This window comes from Tursiops truncatus, chromosome 11 (assembly GCF_011762595.2).
Source record: "Tursiops truncatus isolate mTurTru1 chromosome 11, mTurTru1.mat.Y, whole genome shotgun sequence".
Taxonomy (NCBI): Eukaryota; Metazoa; Chordata; class Mammalia; order Artiodactyla; family Delphinidae; genus Tursiops; species Tursiops truncatus.
In genome coordinates, this window is record NC_047044.1 from 9992409 (window position 1) to 10011797 (window position 19389).

General features: G+C 48.9%; 1 protein-coding gene across 4 annotated transcripts in view; it reads left to right on the top strand.

Moving 5' to 3' along the window:
- The first annotated feature begins 2156 nt into the window (after window positions 1-2156).
- The window catches only part of PLA2G6 (phospholipase A2 group VI), a 50374-nt gene continuing 33141 nt past the window's right edge, over window positions 2157-19389 (top strand). For 2 of the 4 annotated variants that reach the window (XM_033866060.2, XM_073788185.1), the window contains exons 1-4: window positions 2157-2267; window positions 3646-3878; window positions 10194-10320; window positions 12219-12607. In XM_033866060.2, the coding sequence (XP_033721951.1) occupies window positions 12309-12607 (299 nt within the window). In that variant the 5' untranslated portion in view covers window positions 2157-2267; window positions 3646-3878; window positions 10194-10320; window positions 12219-12308. The remainder of the gene's footprint in view (window positions 2268-3645; window positions 3879-10193; window positions 10321-12218; window positions 12608-19389) is intronic. The other 2 variants (XM_073788183.1, XM_073788184.1) reach the window with 2 other exon arrangements.

Consider the following 19389-nt stretch of genomic DNA (forward strand, 5'->3'; position numbering starts at 1 on the left):
ACGTGGCCGCAGCCTCACAGCTCAAGGTCACCTGTGCTCGTTTCCCCCCTGAGGAAGGCACAAGCCCCGATGGCCCCCTCCTCAAAACAGAGCCACCTCGTTACTGTAAGCATTACACAGCTGCCTTGTGGCCTCTGGGCCCTTCAGTCAACTCTTCCACTGCAGCAGAATGATTTTTTTTTCTAGTCACTTCCCTGCCTGTAACCATTCTGGGGCCCCCATCGCCCGTAGGGCAACGTCCTCAGGCTCAGCCTGGCACTCGTGACCCTTCGTGCCTTGCCTCTGGGGCTCACCTGCCCATTCACCTGCTCACACAGCAGGTTCCAGCAACACCTGACCTGTTGCCGTTCCCCAAACAATCCACACAATCTCACGATGTTGCCCTTTGCCCATACGGCTCTTTCCACCGGGCTTTCTTACTTTCCTAATCCAGCTGGCAAACTCCCATTCAACCTTTGAAACCCAACTTAAGATCAAGGGTTGGTGTTTTTTTTTTTTTTCTGTAAAGGTCCAAATAGAAATATTTCAGGCTTTGTGGGCCATACAGCTTCTGTCATGATGACTCAACTCCGCCACTGTGGAAAGTACGTTCATACATAAACGAATGGTGCTGTGTTCCAACAAAATTTTATTTCCAGGAACACGTGGCAGGTGGGATAGTTTGCCCACCCCTGTTCAAGAGTCATCTCACAGATCTCCCCAGAAGACAGAGTTCAACCATGCCTTCTCGCAAAGCCCTCTGTACCTTCCACATTTTGTCATAATACAAACCCCGATTGTAATGATTCTACAGTTGTGATGATTAAATGGGATGGTGGTCACACCATCATCTCTCACCTCACCTGGGTTGCTGCAAGAGCCTCCTCATTGGTCTCCCAAGCCTCTGCCTTGCCCTTACAGTCTATTCCTACAGAACAGACACAGTTTGTTAAAAGGTAAGTCTGACAGGCCACTCCTGTGCTCAAAAACTTCCCGTGGCTCCCCATTTCCCTCAGAGCGAAAGCTAAAGTTTAGAAATTGTCCACAGTGTACTACAGGCCCTGATTTCCCTTCAGCCTCATTGCCAACTACGGAGCACAGGCTCCGGAGGTGCAGGCCCAGCGGCCATGGCTCACGGGCCCAGCCGCTCCGCGGCATGCGGGATCCTCCGGGACCGGGGCACGAACCCATGTCCCCTGCATCGGCAGGCAGACTCTTAACCACTGCGCCACCAGGGAAGCCCTTCCCAACTTTTTAATTATAAAAATGTTCAAACACACAGAAAATGGAAGGATGAATACAAAGGCACTCATATACACAACCCCAGATTCAACACACTAGGTTTTTTGAAAGTAAGATGGTAATATCATGACACTTCACCCAAAGACTTTAGCAAAACACACTCTATGTCTGACCTCTCTGTCTTATTGTCTGTCTTTCCCAACAAGACTGTGAACACTGTGACGGCAAGGATTTTGTCTATTTTCTTTGCTGTGGTTTCCTCAGCACCAAGAACACTGCCTGACACATAGTAGGTCCTCCTGCCGTGTAGGGAAAGAAAAGTCAAGACAGGTCTTGATTCTGGTTCTGCCTCTCGCTGACATGTGACTCTGTGAATCATTTCCCCTGACAGAATCTTGGTTTCTCATCTCTAAGGTGGAGATAATAGTACTACTTCTCAGGATCGTCGTGAGGATCAAACAAGGTAAAAGTGTAAAATTCACCGTGAGCATGTTCGTTAATTTCCAGCTAACTCTTTGAGGAGGGGACTTGGGTCGACTTTGGGCTCTGGGATGACTGTAGCTGCAGGGAGCACAGCCCCTCAAGAGAAGCTCTTTGGCTTGAACTGCTCCAAAGCGAAATCCAGCAGAAACTGAAAGGAGTACCTTCTCGGTGCTCACTTGCCCCCTCCCTTTCCACTGCTTGCTCATTCAGCGCTTCCTACCGACTCCGGATTCTTCATCTCTTGCTTTACCCACTCATTTAATAGTTTTCACCAGAAACACCCAAGGGAGGGGCACTCAACTTCATCAGGCCTTGAATCTATTGTATTATTTTCTTCTATTTATTACTTTCTTTCTACTCTATTTTATTAATTTCCTCTATGGTTCTTTTAGTGTTTCTAAAGATTGATCCAGATGATTGATCTCTCTTCCTTGGCCTTTTCTGCATTTCAGATTCAGTTGTGTGTCTGTGTTGCCAGACCTGCCTTGTAGACTCACCTTGAATACGGGAGACTATTTGCTGAAGAATGGGACTCATCCTGTTGAACCTCTGAGGTTTCCCAGGTCAGATTGCTCAGCAGTGGGTGGAATACCCGACCTTTTGCAAGCTCCCTGATAACCATTGCCCTAATTTCAATTGTTTGGGGGTGCGGAGGGCAAGATACATTTCACTGAGAATTCTGAGTCTTCTTCCCATTCTCTCAACTCAAAGCTGAAACTCCGAACAAAATTTTAATCTTAGTTTAAAGGAACAGTTTCTTCACCCGTAAAATATGAACAAGAGTAACTACAATCCCCAGATGATGGATGTGAAGTCAAGTTACTTTGTAACTGGCAAAGCTCTGTACAAATAGTACTTACTGTGGTTAGTTTTCTTAACTTGTCTAGATTCTTAACTAAATCTTGTCCCAGTTACATCGGCTGCCCCCAGTCTGGGCACTAATATCTTGGGACAGACAGGCAGAAATATTCTTCTATTCACAGGAATAACAAACAGAAACTACCCTTCCCATGCCAACAGAGAGCAGTTTGGACAATTTATCTAGATCTAGGGCTGGGGAATGATTAGGGGGAAGAAAATGCGTCTAACCAAGCCTGGCAGGCTGGACAGGGGACATGATCTGTTCAGGCAGAAGCAGATTTGTGGCTAAAACCCAGCCTCCTCCCTTCTATTTAATGCATTCTCAGCATTACTAATGATAACAACTGTCATTTATTTTTTAATATTTTTATTTATTTATTTGGCTGTCTCCAGTCTTTGTTCACGCGGGATCTTTAGTTGCAGCATGCGAACTCTTAGTTGTGGCATGTGAGATCTAGATCCCTGATCAGGGATGCAACCCAGGCCCCCTGCACAGGGAGCGCTGAGTCTTAACCACTGGACCAACCACCAGGGAAGTCCCACAACTGTCATTTATTGAAATCCCACTATGTGCAGGCAGGGGGACTAATTTATCTCTAGTCATCATAACAACCCCGTGAGGTATTACTGTGCTCACTCTCAGATGAGGAGTTCACAGAGACCAAGTCATTTGCCCAAGTTTCTACTAAAAGTGCTGCAATATTTCCTGAGATCGGCTTGGGGAAGGGCTGCCAGAAACCAAGGAATAATTTTTTTTTTTTACCATAACTAAGTATTTTTTGCTTATACTAAAAAATCATTGTTCAGCTGAAATCGAAATTTAATCCCGTATTTTTATTTGCTAAATCTGGCAACCTTAGCTTGGAGGTACCCGGCAAAATCAAAGCAGGTTCCTGCTTGTTATGCCCTAACAGATCTTTGTTGGTTTTGTTTTTGTCTTTACGAGCCGTCGTAAAAGGCAGGTTCAGACTTCAGGCCTCTGACCGTTTTAGTGGGCTGAGGGCGGAGAACGGTGAGACCCCTGCCCCCCATTAACATGTCTGCCAAGGAGCGGTAACGCGAACCTTCCGCCCCGCACAGACGTGGCCGCGCCCCGCCGCCGAGGATTGGCTCAGCCCAAAGCCCGGCCTCTCTCGGCCATGGGAGCCCCTTCCATTGGGCAGTTATAGAAGATGGCGGAGCCCCGCCCCTGCCTTCCTCTCGCGAAGCACAGACTTCGGTGACTGGCGGAGAGCCGTGGCCGGGTTGTCACGTGGCCCGGGGCGCGTCTGTTTGCGGAAGTAGAAGGAAGTAGAAGTGCTGAGTTAGCCGAGGTGAGTGACGGCGCGGGGAAGGCGGGGCCAGGGGCACCTTTCCCAAACCTTCTTCGTGTCCCAGACTCCTTGGACTTCACCCCGACCGTCCCGCAGGCTTCCCTCTTGTTCCCCGATTCCGAGGCATGTCCTCCATTAACCCTTTTTTGACCCCTAAATGCCCCCAGCTTCCACCCTTTGATCCCCAAGCGTCCCCAGCTCCCATCCTGTGACCGCTCTTGTCTCATCTCTAACTTGTGTTCCCTCAGGGACCCCAGCTGCGACCCTGGGTTCCCCCTTTTTCTTCCCTGTGCGTCTCTCCTCTATCCCGTGCCTCACGTTCTGAGTCAACCCCTTCCCGTCGTCCCCCGGCTCTCAGTGCCTCTTAGTGCCCCCAGCTTTCAGTCTGGTTCCCAATCATTGTTCCCAGCTTTCTTTCTGTGCCTTTCTAAGTGCTCCCGATTTTTCCGCCTCTGTGTGTTCCCACCCGATCCCCCACTGCATCTCTGTCTTCTGTGTCCCTCCATCTGTCTGCCCTGTTCTCCATCACTCTTCCCCATTTCTAACTCCCTGCTTCTCCCTGCTTATTGTCTCCCAGGTGCCTCCAGATTTCATCTGTGCCTACGCCCCCCATGCTCCCTCCTCTCCCATAGCCTAGTCACCCCAGAGTCTCCCAGTCCCCCAGTCCTGTGTCCACCTCCTGCTCCCACCGATGACCTGGAAGCTGGTGACAGGAAGTGTGTGACCCTTGTGACCATGTGACTGGAACGGGCAGGCCGGTGGGTGTGGGACAGGGAGGGCACAGGGCTCAGGGACCTGTGCACATGTTTTGTATGGACTACTCACACGACCTCAAATACCTTCCCTTCCCCTAAACTTCTGAGTCTTTCCCTTCACCTGCCCTCTTACCCACCCAACAGGATGTCAGGCAAGTTTGGTTTGGCACCACAGATGCTCCACCCTTGGGCTGAATGCAGTGTTTTTGTTATTGTCTCTGCCTTAAAATTTTCCTGGAGTTTGTAGACCATTTCCTGTCTGAGTCTCAGTTTCCTCATCTGTGACAGGGGGATTGTTATTTCCTGCCCTCCTCAGGCTGCCATGAGGTTCAAAATTTGAGAAAATGTAGAAGGCAAAGCTTTGTAACCAGCATGGCCCTGTGCAAATGCATGGGTTTGCTATTGTGTCATTGGCAGAAAAGGGAAAGGGACAGAATGAAAAATCAAGGAGGGAAAGACAAGTCTTGCATTTAGCATGTACAGATTTATTGACCATCTGCTATGAGTCAGGCTCTTTTCTGTGTTATTCTTACCGTTTATTCATTCATTCCTCATTTATTTCACAAATATTAGTGGACTCTTTGCTATATTCTAGGCTACCTTCATAGCCAATGTTACTCCCATTTAAATCAATAAGGAAGAGAGGGCAATTGAGTTGCCTGAGTTCACACCAACTGATGTGGTTGGAGCTAGAATCTGAAGAGAGTACTTTATAACACCAGAGCCTGTGGTGGGATTGCTCTGCTCTGTAAGGGTCACTACTGTTGTCTAAGTGCCCAGGGCACTTTTTCCCTTCCGTGGGTTACTTTCTTATTAAATGACAGTATCCTCAAAAGGGAATTTCCTTCTCACTCAGCAGAATGACATCACCGAGAGATAAAGGAAGGAGAAATTTAAATGCGGTGTGTGTGTGTGTGTCTGCGCGTATGTACTGGGTGTGTGTGTGGGAAGAGGTAGGGGCTGTAGTGAAGGGGAGGTCTTGTGTTACAAGCTTCACTTTATAGAATGTGGCTCCTGGGAGAGCATTTTAATAGGTCCGTGCCTTAAATGCCTCTTCTCTTTTTTTGTCCATCCTCATTTTTTTTGGTGATCTCATCCAGTGACATAGCTTTAAGTACCATCTCTACTCTGACTCCAACTTCCAAATTTATATCTCCAGTCCAGTCCAGACATTTTCGCTGAATGATAGACACACACATATTTGCTCCCTCAACATCTCAAACTTAGGAATTTCAAACTTAAAGTACTTAGACTTAAGCACCTGTATCCATCCCCTTCATCCCTTCCCTCACCCTCTACCAAAATCTGTCCCTCACACGCACTTTCCCATCTTTAGGAAATGGCAGTATTCTTTTGGTTGCTCTGGCTCAAGCTGTGAGATTATCCTTTTTTAAAAAAATACATTTATTTATTTAGTTATGGCTGCATTGGGTCTTCGTTGCTGCGTGTGGGCTTTCTCTAGTTGTGGCGAGCAGGGGCTACTTATCGCGATGGCTTCTCTTGTTGCAGAGCATGGGCTGTAGGCATACAGGCTTCAGTAGTCGTGGCGCACGGGCTCAGTTGCTCCGTGGCATGTGGGATCTTCCCGGAACAGGGCTCAAACCCGTGTCCCCTGCATTGGCAGGTGGTTTCTTAACCACTGCGCCACCAGGGAAGACCTGTGAGATTATCCTTGATGCCTCTCTACACCCCGCATCCAGCCAGAGTTAAGATCACTCCTTTGCTCTAAGCCCTGTAATAGCTTCTCCTCTCAATGTACCTGCCTGGCTCCCTGTTACCTCTCTGACCTTACTGGCTTCCTTGCTGTTCCTGGAACTCACCAGGCATGGTCCAGCCTCAGGGCCTTTGCACATGCTCTTCCCTCTGCTTGGAAAACTCTCCACCTACATACCCATTTGACTTTTGCCCTCATTTCTTTTAAGTCTTTATTCAAGGTCAAGTTCTTGGTGAGGACTTGTTCACCCTATCTAAAATTTTAATCTCCACATGGACACTTCCTGTCTCCCTTCTTTCATTTATTTTTCTCCTTGGCATCTAATCTGAAACTCTGTCTTTATTTTGCCTATTTGTCTTCTTTGTTACAGCCCCCTCTAAAATAGAAGTTCTAGGAGGGCAGGGATTTAATCTGTTCTGTTCACTAGTGTGTTCTCAGCAGTTGTAACAGTGCCTTCCACAGGATTGGTCCTTGGTAAATATTTCTAGAGTGGATCGTAAAATGGTCACCCTGTATCATGCCACCAGCCCCCAAATGTCCTAAAGTCATTGGGGTCTCCCGTGCTGGGGAACTCCAGCAGCAGTTCTGGGCAGTTTGCTTCCAGCTGTGGTCCAGCTAAACAAAGTGGGGGAAAGAGACACCTTTTCCTTTTCGGAAAGGCCGTTTTGCTCTGGCCCATGTGAACGGCGGTGCACTGTTCCGCGAGAGCCTTGGCTTTGGCACGCGGGGGTCTGCACATCAGGCCTCACTCAGCCACATTCCATGCGGGATTCCTCCTGAAGGCCGCTTGGGGATTACGAGCTGGGGCTCTGGATTCCAACTAACTGGGTTCAGATCCTGGCAAGTTACATCACCTCCTGTGCCTCAGTTCCCTGTGTGGAACATGGGAAGAAGTATGCCTTCTCTTATGAGTGTTCTGAGGAATAAATATGATCGTTACCCCCAAACTTGGTGAGGCATCTGGTGCTCAGTGGGCACTGGATGGATGGGGCAGTGTTGTTGGGTGCGAGGTGACAGGAGCCAGCCCTCCCCCATTCCTCGATGGCTTAGGGAAGAGTCTGGGAAGAGCTGAGGTCAGGGTGAGCATCTGGAGGGATGTTTTGTTTGGAGGCAGCCTTGGAGGCCCAGACGCTCGGACGAGAGGTAGAAATGCCGTTTCACCTGATGCCTACATTCATCCTGTCTTTCCTCGTGCACTAATTGAGCGCCTGCGTGCTCCGTGCAGGCTCTCTGCTAGCGCTGTCAGGAGTCCGAGGAAGAAGGCGTGAGTCCAGTCGCCAGGCAACACCTCCCATTTCCTCTCTCTGGGCCTTGTTGCCCCGTATGCCAAACAGGGATAGCGATCGCACTGTCCCTGTCTCATGGGCATTTGTGAGCTTTGAGGCAGCTGACAGACGTGAAAACCCCCTGCCAGCCATAAAGCGAGGTGGCCTTGTGAGAGGATGTGCCGTGGGCCAGCATGCAGTGATGCGCTCGTGGGCTGGGAGGTGCGGATGGCAAGCGCTGCAGGAAGGAAGTCCGCGGGGGTCAGGGGAGGCGGAGCGCTCTCATCTGACCCTGTGTTCTCAGCCTGTCCTGCCAGGGCAGGGCACGGGGTGACGTCGGCTGCACCGGAGGCTGTCCTGTGCCAGTCGTTCCAATCATGGGACATCCTGTCATAAGCAGCTGGGGCTCACAAAGCCTGATTTCCAACTCAAGCAGTTCTGTGTGTGCTTCCAGAATCCCCATGTGGCCCGTCCCGTGAGGTCAGCCACCTGGCCCGGCTGTCCTGGCACGCACCTCCTGAGCGGCCACCCTGCCCCTCTGGCCCAGCAGCGAGCTTGACGAGTTCCCTGTCTGGAGTATGAATGAGCTCAGCTTCAAGGACCGAATTTTCCAGATCAAAGCCCAGCAGGTGCCCCGTAAGGGATGCCCTGTGCTGGGGTGAGCTCCTGGGCATTTCTGTTGTGGTCAGAGTGGCTGAGGAATGGGACATGTGGTGTGTTACCACCGCACAGGGTGAAGAGAGGAGGGAGGGAGGGGTGCCTCAGAGGTGCTGGCCCCCCGGGGCCTCCAGTTGGTTTATTCATTTGTTCTCATTCATTCACCAAACATTTACGTTATGCCCACTGTGAGACGGGAACAGCATGCCAGGTGCTTGGATAAACCCATAAAGGGGGGATGGGCCACCTCCCCCCAGCCAGCAGGTACGGCATCACCATCCCAGGCTAAGTGGTCAGTGGGCGTGCACTGGGCGGGGTGGGGCACGGAGGAAGGCACACGTGCGCCTGGGGCTGGGAGGAGGGGAGGCGCAGGGTGTGATTCTTGAAGGAGCTGGCACGTAAACTGAGTCCTGAAGGATGAGAAGGGGTTTATTCATCTGTCTGACAGCCCTTTCTTGAAAGCAGGTTCTGGGGCAGGTGAAGACGGCAGGGAGGACAGTCCAGGCAGGGGACGGGGATGGGTAGGGGGTGGGGGGAGGGGTGCAGGTGGGGTCGTGTGCGCAGGGACCCTCCACGCTCCGAGTGGCAGCTGCCCCCCAGCCCAGCGCCCATCCCTGCAGCTATGCCGGAAAGAACTTGGGCTCCAGGGTCAGAGGTGGCGGGGACAGGAGGAAGGGGACAGAAACGAGGCCAGCCTGTTACAGTCGGTCCAGGATGTGGCCCAGGGTTTTCATTTCCTTTCTTCCACCTCGTGATGACAGTGGCCACTGTTTGTGTGCCCAAAGTGGCCAGCGTCCCACTTTCCCTCCACTGTGTCATTCATCCTCACGCCTACCCTGGAAGGCTGGAGGAGGGCCAGGCCTGTCCTTTCTGGGGCCAGGCTGCTGTCGGTGTGTGTGTAGGGCACCCTCGCCACCAGCCCTGGGGACCCTGAGGAGGGAGGCTCTCCTCTGGGGCAGGGCATCTGCCTTCCATCCAGCTGGACCCTCACGGTGACTCTCCTCCTTAACCCAGGTGGGCCGTGGGCGCTGGTTGCTCCCGACTCCCCAGCTCCCTGTGAGCGCCTCTCCCGGTGCTGCGGCCTGCCCTCTGGGAAGCCTCTGTGCTGCTTTTCTAAGCCAGGCCTGACCCGCCCACGCCCCCTGACTCCCCACATGCAGGCCCCAGAGGCTCAGCCTACACTCCCACTTTCTTGTTTTCTTTTTTTCAATTTATTTTTATTTTTGGCTGTATTGGGTCTTCACTGCTGTGCGCAGCTTTCTCTAGTTGTAGCGAGCGGGGGATGCTCTTCCTTGCTGTGCGCGGGCTTCTCATTGCGGTGGGTTCTCTTTGCTGCGGAGCACAGGCTCTAGGCGCTCGGGTTTCAGTAGTTGTGGCACCTGGGCTCAGTAGTTGTGGCTTGTGGGCTCTAGAGCACAGGCTCAGTAGTTGTGGTGCACGGGCTTAGTTGCTCCACGGCATGTGGGATCTTCCCGGACCAGGGCTCAAACCCGCGTCCCCTGCGTTGGCTGGCGGATTCTTAACCACTGCGCCACCAGGGAAGCCCACTCCCACTTTCTTTAAAAAATATAATAGGGCTTGGGCTTCCCTGGTGGCACAGTGGTTGAGAGTCCGCCTGCCGATGCAGGGGACAAGGGTTTGTGCCCCGGTCCAGGAAGATCCCACATGCCGCGGAGCGGCTGGGCCTGTGAGCCATGGCCGCTGGGCCTGCGCGTCCGGAGCCTGTGCTCCGCAACGGAAGAGGCCACAGCAGTGAGAGCCCCGCGCACCACAAAAAATTAAAAAAATAAAATAAAAAATATAATAATTTTCTATACCATTTGGAAAATAGGGGAAAGAAAAAGAAATTGCCCATAAACCTAATACTCTCATCTACCCTTAGTATTTTGGCATGTTTTCTATCAGTTTTTTTTTTTTTTTGCAGTGGCTTTGCAGGCCGAGCTCGCAGCCCAGAACAGCACAGGGAGCATCATGGACTCATTGCCACCGAGCCTATAACGACGCCACGTGCTTTCCCTGAGTTGTTACCGCCTTCTCAGCAGTGGCCTTTAGTGAGCACACGGTGTCTGGGGGGTAACATGTCATAACTTACAATTCCCCTAATGCTGGCTATTGAAGCTGCTTCCATTTCTGTGTCGAAACGAAATTGTTATAAAGCATATTGCCGTGCATGCCATGTGTTCTGTTTTGGGGGAATTCTTTTCCGGATACCAAGTCCCATGCCTTCTCTTGGGGACCCAGCCCCTCTCCCCTGGCTGTGGGGAAAGGCGCAGGTACCCAGCTCCTCTGTCCTTTCAGCTCCCAAGTGTGGAAGAAAGAAGGACCTTGACATAGGTCTAAGCATCCTCATGAACGTTCTCATTTAATCCTCACCGCACGTGAGAGGTGAGCGTTGTCCTCGTTTTAAAGGAGGAGAAACTGACTGTCACAATCTGCTCACACCACATCAAAAAAGGAAAGACATTACAAAGCTTCACAGCGTTTTCAAAGCTCTTCAGTCATGGTCTCTAAGCCTCAGTTTCCTTATCTGTAAAAGGGGGTGATGGAACTAAAGAGGGCTAATATTTGTTGAAAGTTACTATCTGCCAGGTACTGTTACTAGGCACTGTTGTGATCCCCGTGTTACAGTTGAGGAAACTGACTCAGAGAGGTTAAGTAACTTGCCCAAGGTCACACAGCTGGTCAGTGGTGAGGCTGGGATTTGAATGCAGTTTTTTTTTTTTTTTTTGCTGTACGCGGGCCTCTCACTGTTGTGGCTTCTCCCGTTGCGGAGCACAGGCTCCGGACACGCAGGCTCAGCAGCCATGGCTCACGGGTCCAGCTGCTCCGCGTTATGTGGGATCTTCCCGGACTGGGGCACGAACCCTTGTCCCCTGCATTGGCAGACGGACTCGCAACCACTGCGCCACCAGGGAAGCCCTTGAATGCAGTTTTGCTCCCAAGCTGCATGGTGTGCTTTGGCCATCTGCCTCCTACAGTTTGTGAGAATTAAATGAGACAGTTACGTGCAGTGCTTAGCTCAGGGCCTGCTACCTAGTAAGTGCTTAGTAAACGTCTCCTGGTGTGATGATTATTGTTGACGCTTACTGCCTTTTTAGATGATCCTTTGTAGGCCTCTTGCTTTTCCTTTCATCCCTAACGTCGCTCCTCCCTCCACCCACAGGCCAGGGTATGACTAGTATCCACTCACATGTCCACGCTCTCCCGCGCTGCCCACACTCGCACGCTCTGGCCTGCAGCTGACCTGCTCTTTTGGCAGGTGACATCCTGGCTCCGAGGCAGGGGTGGCCTCCAGCCAGTTGTCATGCAGCTTTGGTGGCACTGCCTGAGGAAGGTAGTGTGCTTTCTGGGAACCCAGGAAATAACAAGGCATCTGATTCTGTTACCCAAACTGGGGACAGTTTCCATAGCAGAAACTGTGACCCTGTGGGTAGGAAACAAAATTTCCACCCAAACCTATGGCAGTGTTTCTAAGTCTTTACGTTCATGTTCATTTCCGAGGGGCTGCTCTGGCGTTCTCTCAGAGCTCTTTGGGAAGCCCGTGGTAGCAGGCGCCAAAGGTTTTAGACAAATGCCCCCGATGGAGTGTGAGATGACCCTGGTCCCTTTGTGGCGTCCAGTAGAGAGGGGACACTGGTTTTGTTTGTGGAATTCAAATGACCAGTGCTAAGCTCTTTGAGTTCCCAAAAGTTAACTCCATACTTTACAGAGTGAGAACACCCCGTTTGCACAGGGCAGTGTCACCCATCACGTGCGTTCATGTCTGCCATCTCCTTTGATCACAGCAGCCCCGCACTGCAGATGAGGAAACGGAGTCTCTTTTGGGGAAACTGCGTCAGGGGGCAGGACAGTGCTGGTCACCTGTGCACAGTGGCAGCCCTGGAACTTCTCATCAACCCTTCTTCCCTCCCACTCAGTGCTGTTTCTCTCTCTTTCCCCTCCTTTCCAGGTCCCTCCAGGCCCAGAATCTGGGGAGCAGTGCTGGTGGGGAGTCACCTGGGTGCCCGTGCAGGAAACCGCCGTGTGAGGTGAGGTGCGCATGGGAGACCGAGCCCGGCTGACCAGAGACCCCGTTTTCTTCCAGACTGAGGGGGAAGGTGGCGGGGCCTCCCCGCCGGCCCCACGGAGGATGCAGTTCTTTGGCCGCCTGGTCAGCACCCTCAGCGGCGTCACCAACTTGTTCTCCAACCCATTCCGGGTGAAGGAGGTGGCCGTGGCGGACTACAGCTCGAGCGGCCGGGTCCGGGAAGAAAGGCAGCTGTGTCTGTTCCAGAACGCTCCCAGTCGCACGTGGGACTGCATCCTGGTCAACCCCAGGAACCCCCAGAGTGGATTCCGGTGGGTGATGGTCCGTTGCCCCACACACACTTCTCTCCTTTGACTCCTCCCAGGTCTCAGCCTGGAGGTCCCTTGGGCGAGAGCAGCTTCTTCAGGTTGACATCTTAGGGGTCTGTTGGGGGTGGGGCTGCTTTTAAAACGGAGGGAGGGGCTTCCTGGACTCGACACCTTCCAGCCCATCAGGGTCCCGGCAGCAGGGGCTGGGGCTGGAGGACTGTTGCCTCCCTCGAGGCTTGACCCGTACAGATGGAGGGAGGGAGGAAGGATGGGGAAGCCGAGAAGGTCAAGTCGGGGAAGGCCCAGGGATCACCTGTAGCCCTGGGTCCTTAAGGCGGCGTGACTGTCCTTGTAGGGGCTGGCTGGCCGACGTTTGTTCAGGGGAGCCTGCAAGGGGTGGACAGCTGCTCTTCTCAGGGCATGCTGGGCCCCCCTCCGTGGGCTAGAGGAACGTCTAGGAATCCAGGACAGGGCTGAGGAAACTGAGCAGCTGCAGGGCCGGTTGGGAAAAGGGGGGAGGAGTGACCAAGGACCCCAAATGCAGGGTCCAGGGAGCTTGGCAGACCAGGGCTGAGTTGGGCTACGGCTGACGGTCCTGCTTCATTCGTTCACCCATCTGGCTGTCCTGTCGTCCAGGGAGTGAGCTGGGAGGCGCGGATGGAGGATGGAGGGTGGGAGGCTGGAGCAGAGGTTCTGAAGAGCTGCAGAAATGGTGATGCCAAGGCCTGGGAGTCGCTGGGAGTGAGGGCTGTTGGGGGGATGGGGGCACTGTGCCAGCGCCCTGGGCTTTTCACTGGGGGTAGTCATCGTGGGGGCTTCTCCACTGCTCTGAACACCCTGCGCTTTGTGGAGAGAAGGCTTGGTGTACTGGACTTCCTCTTCAGGGGGCCGAGGTCCTGTCTTTTAAGTCTCCTCTTTTACTTGCCTGGAGGGCTTTGTCCCCAAAGTACTTAAGTGTGTTGGACGGAGGTGTGAGGGTCCTGCTTCCAGCCTCCAGGTAGAGGTGCTCCTGTCCTGTAACTGCAGAGCTTCCGGCTGGGGGAGGGGATCAGGGTCTTCTGAATCCTCAGGTTTTATTCCCTAAGGCCTGGGAGTCCCACAACACCCCTGTGGGTGGAGAGTTGGACGCTGGCTGATACAGACGGCATCAATGATAGTATCGCGTTATATTAGTGCATGTGTGAGGTGCTGGTCTAACTGTTAGCTCCCTCTGTCCTCACCACAGTCCCCAGAGGTAGGGCTATTATTGACCCCTTCTTACAGAGGAGGAAACAAAGCTCAAAGAAGTTAAGTAACTTGCCTGAGGTCACAAAGCCACTCATAGCAGAGCTGGGGTACAGACATCCTGGCTCCAGAGCCCACCTCTTCCTTTTCCTCCAGGCGGGCCGCTTTGCAGCGTGATGAGCTGGGCCCATCCTGGGCCCCCAGCCTGACATATGGTCCAGGCGCCTGGCTCTTCTGGGGTGAGCCCCGTGGTGGTCACTTGTAGCACCGCCGTGTACATTGTGATAACGTCCATACTTCTCTTCCTGGTACGAGTTAATCATTTACTGCTGACATTGATTTGTGACATAATGCTGTTTGATGAAGCCCGCCAGCCCCTCGCTGGTATCGCAGCAGAAGCAGGGCTGCACATCCCAGGAATCCTGGGAGGAATGATCAAAGCGTGTGTGACACGTGATCTTTACTTCTCGAAAGGCGACTGACTGTTGATGCCCTCTGTGCTGGGACTTTGCCTGGACACACACCCTAAGGTTTGCCCGTTCACTGTTTATCCAGCCCACAGCCCATCTCCACCAGTGGCAGGTCTCTGCCCTCGAGGGGCTCAGGCAGTAGCCAGAAAAGGTGGATCAGGACCCGGCATTCAGTGGGGTCAATGTGGGGTACATGGGCTTGTGTCAGACTCATGTTCCCCGGACAGACCTTCACTCTTTACACGTTTTCTTTGCCTTTGTTTTTCCATCTGCTAAGAATGCTCTTCCTGCACTCCTTGGCCTGCGACTCATGTGTCCCTGCTCTGTGAGCCTGTGCTCACCCCTCTGTTCTCCCTCAGCAGTGTCTGTACCTTTGTCCGCCCCTCTTGCCACGGATTGCCACATGTCTGTTTGCACATCTGTCTCCCCCACCAGACCACAGAGCTCTGGAAGGACAGGGCCTGGGTCTGAGTCAGTATTCCATTGTATGGAATGTACCACATCTTCTTCATCCATTCATCTGTTGATGGACGCTTAGGTTGCTTCCATATCTTAGCAATTGTAAATAATGTTGCCATGAACATTGGGGTGCATGTATCTTTTTATTTACTTACTTATTTATTTATTTGGCTGTGTTGGGTCTTTCTTGCTGCACATGGGCTTTCTCTAGTTGCAGCAAGCGGGGGCTACTCTTCCTTGTGGTGCTCAGGCTTCTCGTTGCAGTGGCTTCTCTTGTTGCGGAGCACGGGCTCTAGGTGCACGGGCTCAGTAGTTGTGGCTCGCGGGCTCTAGAGCGCAGGCTCAGCAGCTGTGGCGCACAGGCTTAGTTGCATGCGGCATGTGGGATCTTCCCGGACCAGGGCTCGAACCCGTGTCCCCTGCATTAGCAGGCGGATTCTTAACCACTGTGCCACCAGGGAAGTCGGATATTTTTCTATCTTATCTTCTAGAAGCTTTATTGTTTTGCTTTTACAACTAGGTTGATAATCTACCTGGAATTTTTTTTTTTTAATGTATGGTGTGAAATAGGACTCAAGTTTCTTTTTCTTGTTTTTCAGCTGGAGATTCAGTTTTCCCAGGACCTTTTATCACAAACTGTGCTTTTCCACTGCTCTAGAATGCCATTGGACATAAATCCAGGCGTCCCTCCCTGTAGGAATGAATTCGTTTCTAGTCACTGTTCTATTTTTCTTTTCTTGCACCAATACAATGCTGCCTTGTAACTTCATAATAAATCTTGATATCTGGTAGAACAAGTTCTCACTTCCTTCTTCTTCAAGATTATCTTGGCTATTCTCAACTCTTTGCATTTTTATGGGACAAAGAAGTTCCACCCACAAAAGAAACAAGCAAAGAAAGAAAGAAACAAAGCCTCTGCTCTTGAGAGTTAAGATTGGTGTTGCACTGACTCTATAGATCAGTTCAGTAAGAATTGACAACTTGGTGGCGCAGTGGTTGAGAGTCCGCCTGCCGATGCTGGGGACATGGGTTCGTGCCCCGGTCCGGGAAGATCCCACATGCCGCGGAGGGGCTGGGCCCGTGAAACATGGCCGCTGAGCCTGCGCGTCCAGAGCCTGTGCTCCACAACGGGAGAGGCCACAGCAGTGAGAGGCCCGCGTACCGCAAAAAAAAAAAAAAAAAAAAAAGAGTTGACAACTTAATACTGTCTAGTCTTCCAGACTATAAAACCTGAAATACCCTCCCACTTATTTAGGTTTTCTTTAATTTCTCTCAATAATTCTTTGTAGTTTTCTGCACATTCGTTTTGGACATATTTTGTTAGGTTTATTCCTAGTGTTTGACATAATAATTTAATAAATAAATGATATTTATTAAAGTTTAATTTTCTACCTGTTTGTTGTTGTATAGCCAGGCAGTTGATCTTTTGTATATTCATCTTGTGTTCAGCAACCTTGCTAAACTCATTTATTAGTTCTAATAATTTATCTGTAGGACTTTTTGGGTTTTCTGAGAACATAATCATATCATCATGAACATAATGACAGTTTTTGCTTCTTCCTTTCCAATCCTTATACTTATTATTTATTTTTCTTGCCATGCTGCACTGGTAAGAATGATGAGTACAATGGTGACGCAAGCATCCTTATCTCATTCCTGTCTCAAGAGGGAAAGCTTCAACATCATACCATTAAGCATGATGTTTGTTCTAAGTTTTTTGCAGATACCGTCTGTTGCATTAAGGATATTCCTTTTTATTCTCGGTTTTCTAAGAGCTTCCTTTTTTAAAAATTCATGAATGGGTGTTGTATATTATCAAATGCTCATACTGAAACAATTGAGATTTGCATGTATTAGCTCATTAGTTTCTCCTTTATTTTGTCAGTGTGGTGAATTATACATTGACTGGGTGATTGGTTGGTTTTGAAACGTTAATGCAGCCATACATTCTGGGAATAAATCTCTCCTTGTCACGATGTAGCATCCCTTTTGTATATTGCTAGATCAAATCAAATATTTGTTTAGGATTTTCAGCACTATGTTTATGAGAGATATTATCCTGTAATTTTCTTTTTAAAAAACATTCTTATCAGGTTTTGGTGTCAGCTTTAACTGGCTGATAAAAAAAGTTGAGAAGTAATCCTTCTCCTATTTTCTGAAAATTGTTTAAGATTGATATTACTACTTTCTTAAATGTCTGGAAGAATTCATGGGTGAAGCCATCTGAGCCTGGAGTTTCCTTTGTGTGAAGCTTTTCAATATGTATTCAATTCTTTAATAGATACCAGACTACCAGATTTTCTCCTTCTTCTTGTGTCAGTTTTGGTATGTTGTGTTTTCAAGAAATGTCAAGTTCATTGACATAAAGTTGTTCATAATGTCCTCTTTTATTCTTTTTAACATCTGAAGAATCTGAAAAGATGGTACTTCGGGTTTTCTGTATTTCTCATTGAGTTTTGTTAGGGGTTTATTGATTTTTTAAAGTCTTTTCAAAGAACCAACTTTTGACCATGTTTAAGCCAAATGCTGCTGTATGTATACTAATGCCATTTCCCCTGTCCATGAGCTGTTTTATTCATGTTTAAGTAGTTAAAAATTGCAACATGCACCCTTGACTTACTACAGTCTAACCTTTTTAAAAAATATTTTAATTTAATTTATTTATTTGGCTGCTTTGGGTCTTGGTTGGAGCCTGTGGAATCTTCGTTGCCCTGTGTGGGATCCTTTTTTTTTTTTTAGTTGCGGCACGAGGGCTCTTTAGCTGCGGCATGTGAACTCTTAGTTGCAGCATGTGGGATCTAGTTCCCTGACCAGGGATGGAACCCAGCCCCCCTGCACTGGGAACGCAGAGTCTTAGCCCTGGACCACCAAGGAAGTCCCACAGTCTACCTTAAATTGGTACTTTGACACTTCCCTGACAATGCAGAAACCTTTGAATATTTCAATTCCATTTATCCATCTCATCAACTTTTTGTGATGTATTTTCATTTTAATTAAATATATATGTAAATATTTCTATCAGTATACCCCCAAACATTTTTATTGTTCTTAGAAACAGTCAATTCAGGGAATTCCCTGGCCGTCCACTGGATAGGACTCCATGCTTTCACTGCTGAGGGCCCAGGTTCAATCCCTGGTCAGGGAACTAAGATCCCACAAGCTGTGTGGCATGGCCAAAAAAAAAAACCCAAAACACAGTCAGTTTAGATTTGCCCACATAATACCTTTTCCAGTGTTCTTTATTCTTTCCTGCATTATGTTGCTTCCATCTGAGATAGTTTTCTTTCTGCTTAAGTCTCTTAGTGCAAGTCTGCTGACAGTGGATTCTCTGTTTTTCTGTCTCTAAAAATGACTATATTTTACCTTTATTCTTTTATTTTAAACTGAATAAAAACATGGGGCTTCCCTCAGTTCCCTGAGTAAAAATGTGGGGCATACCTCAGTGTGCTTCCCTTTTCTCAAAATCCTGGCCCGCTATGCCTTGCCTGCGTTTGGTTCTCTCCAGAACCTTCAAATATTTGTTTGAATTTAATCCTGCCTTTATATTTGTTTTCACGAGGAAGGCTAGTCTGGTACAAACTCCTCTGTCATAGCCAGAAGTGGAAGTTCATCTCACAAAGTTGATATGTGATGTTTGCATTGTCATCGAGTCAAGGTAGTTCCCAAATTTTACCGTGACTTCTTGTTTGAACCGTAGATAATTTGTATGTATCTTGGTTAATTTGTAAACATATGGGAAATTTTTCGTTATCTTTTTGTTATCGATTTCTAGCTTAATTGCATCATGGTTGGAGAACATAGTCTAAATATTTTCAGGTCTTTGAAATTTGTTTAGATTTGCTTTATGGCCCAGCATGGGACCAATATTTATAATTTTGTGTGTGTGTGTTTCAGAAGCATGTGTATTCTGTACTTGATGGGAATAGTGCTTTATATATGTCTGTTAGGTCAAGTTTATTAATTGTTCTATATCCAATAGGGATTTTTTTTTTTTTTTGCTCTGCTTTTTGTGTAAGAAACTAGTAGAATATGTTAAAATCTATCAGTGTGACTGTGGATTTGTCTAGTTCTCTTAATTCTGTCAAGTTTGACTTTATTTTGGAGTTTTATTATTAGATACATAATTATCATATTTTCCTAGTGAATTGAAACTGTTATCATTACAAATTGTCCCTCTTTGTGTCCAGCAATGCTTTTTACCTTAAGCTTTACTTTTTCTAATATTAATATAGCTTCACCAGGTTTCTCTTGGTTAGTATTTATATATTTCCTTATAATTTTAATCTTGTAAAGAATATGTAGTTGTCTTTTCTTTTCCCTGTTATCCAGTCTGTTATTTCTTATATTTATTTGGAACATTTAGTCTATTTATACTTCATGTAATTCTGATATATTTGGGTTTAAATCTACTGTCTTACTGTTTGCTTTTTTTTTTGGTTATTCTTCCACCTATTTTCTTTTCTTTATTCCTTTCTTTCTTGTCTTCTTTTTATTTTTTGGTTTTTGTTTTGTTTTGTTTTAGCTTTATTGAGATGCAATTTACAAAAAATAAAATTTACCAATTTTAAGTGTATCATTCAATGGATCTTGATAAAGGTACACACTCATGTAACCATCACCACAATACAGATG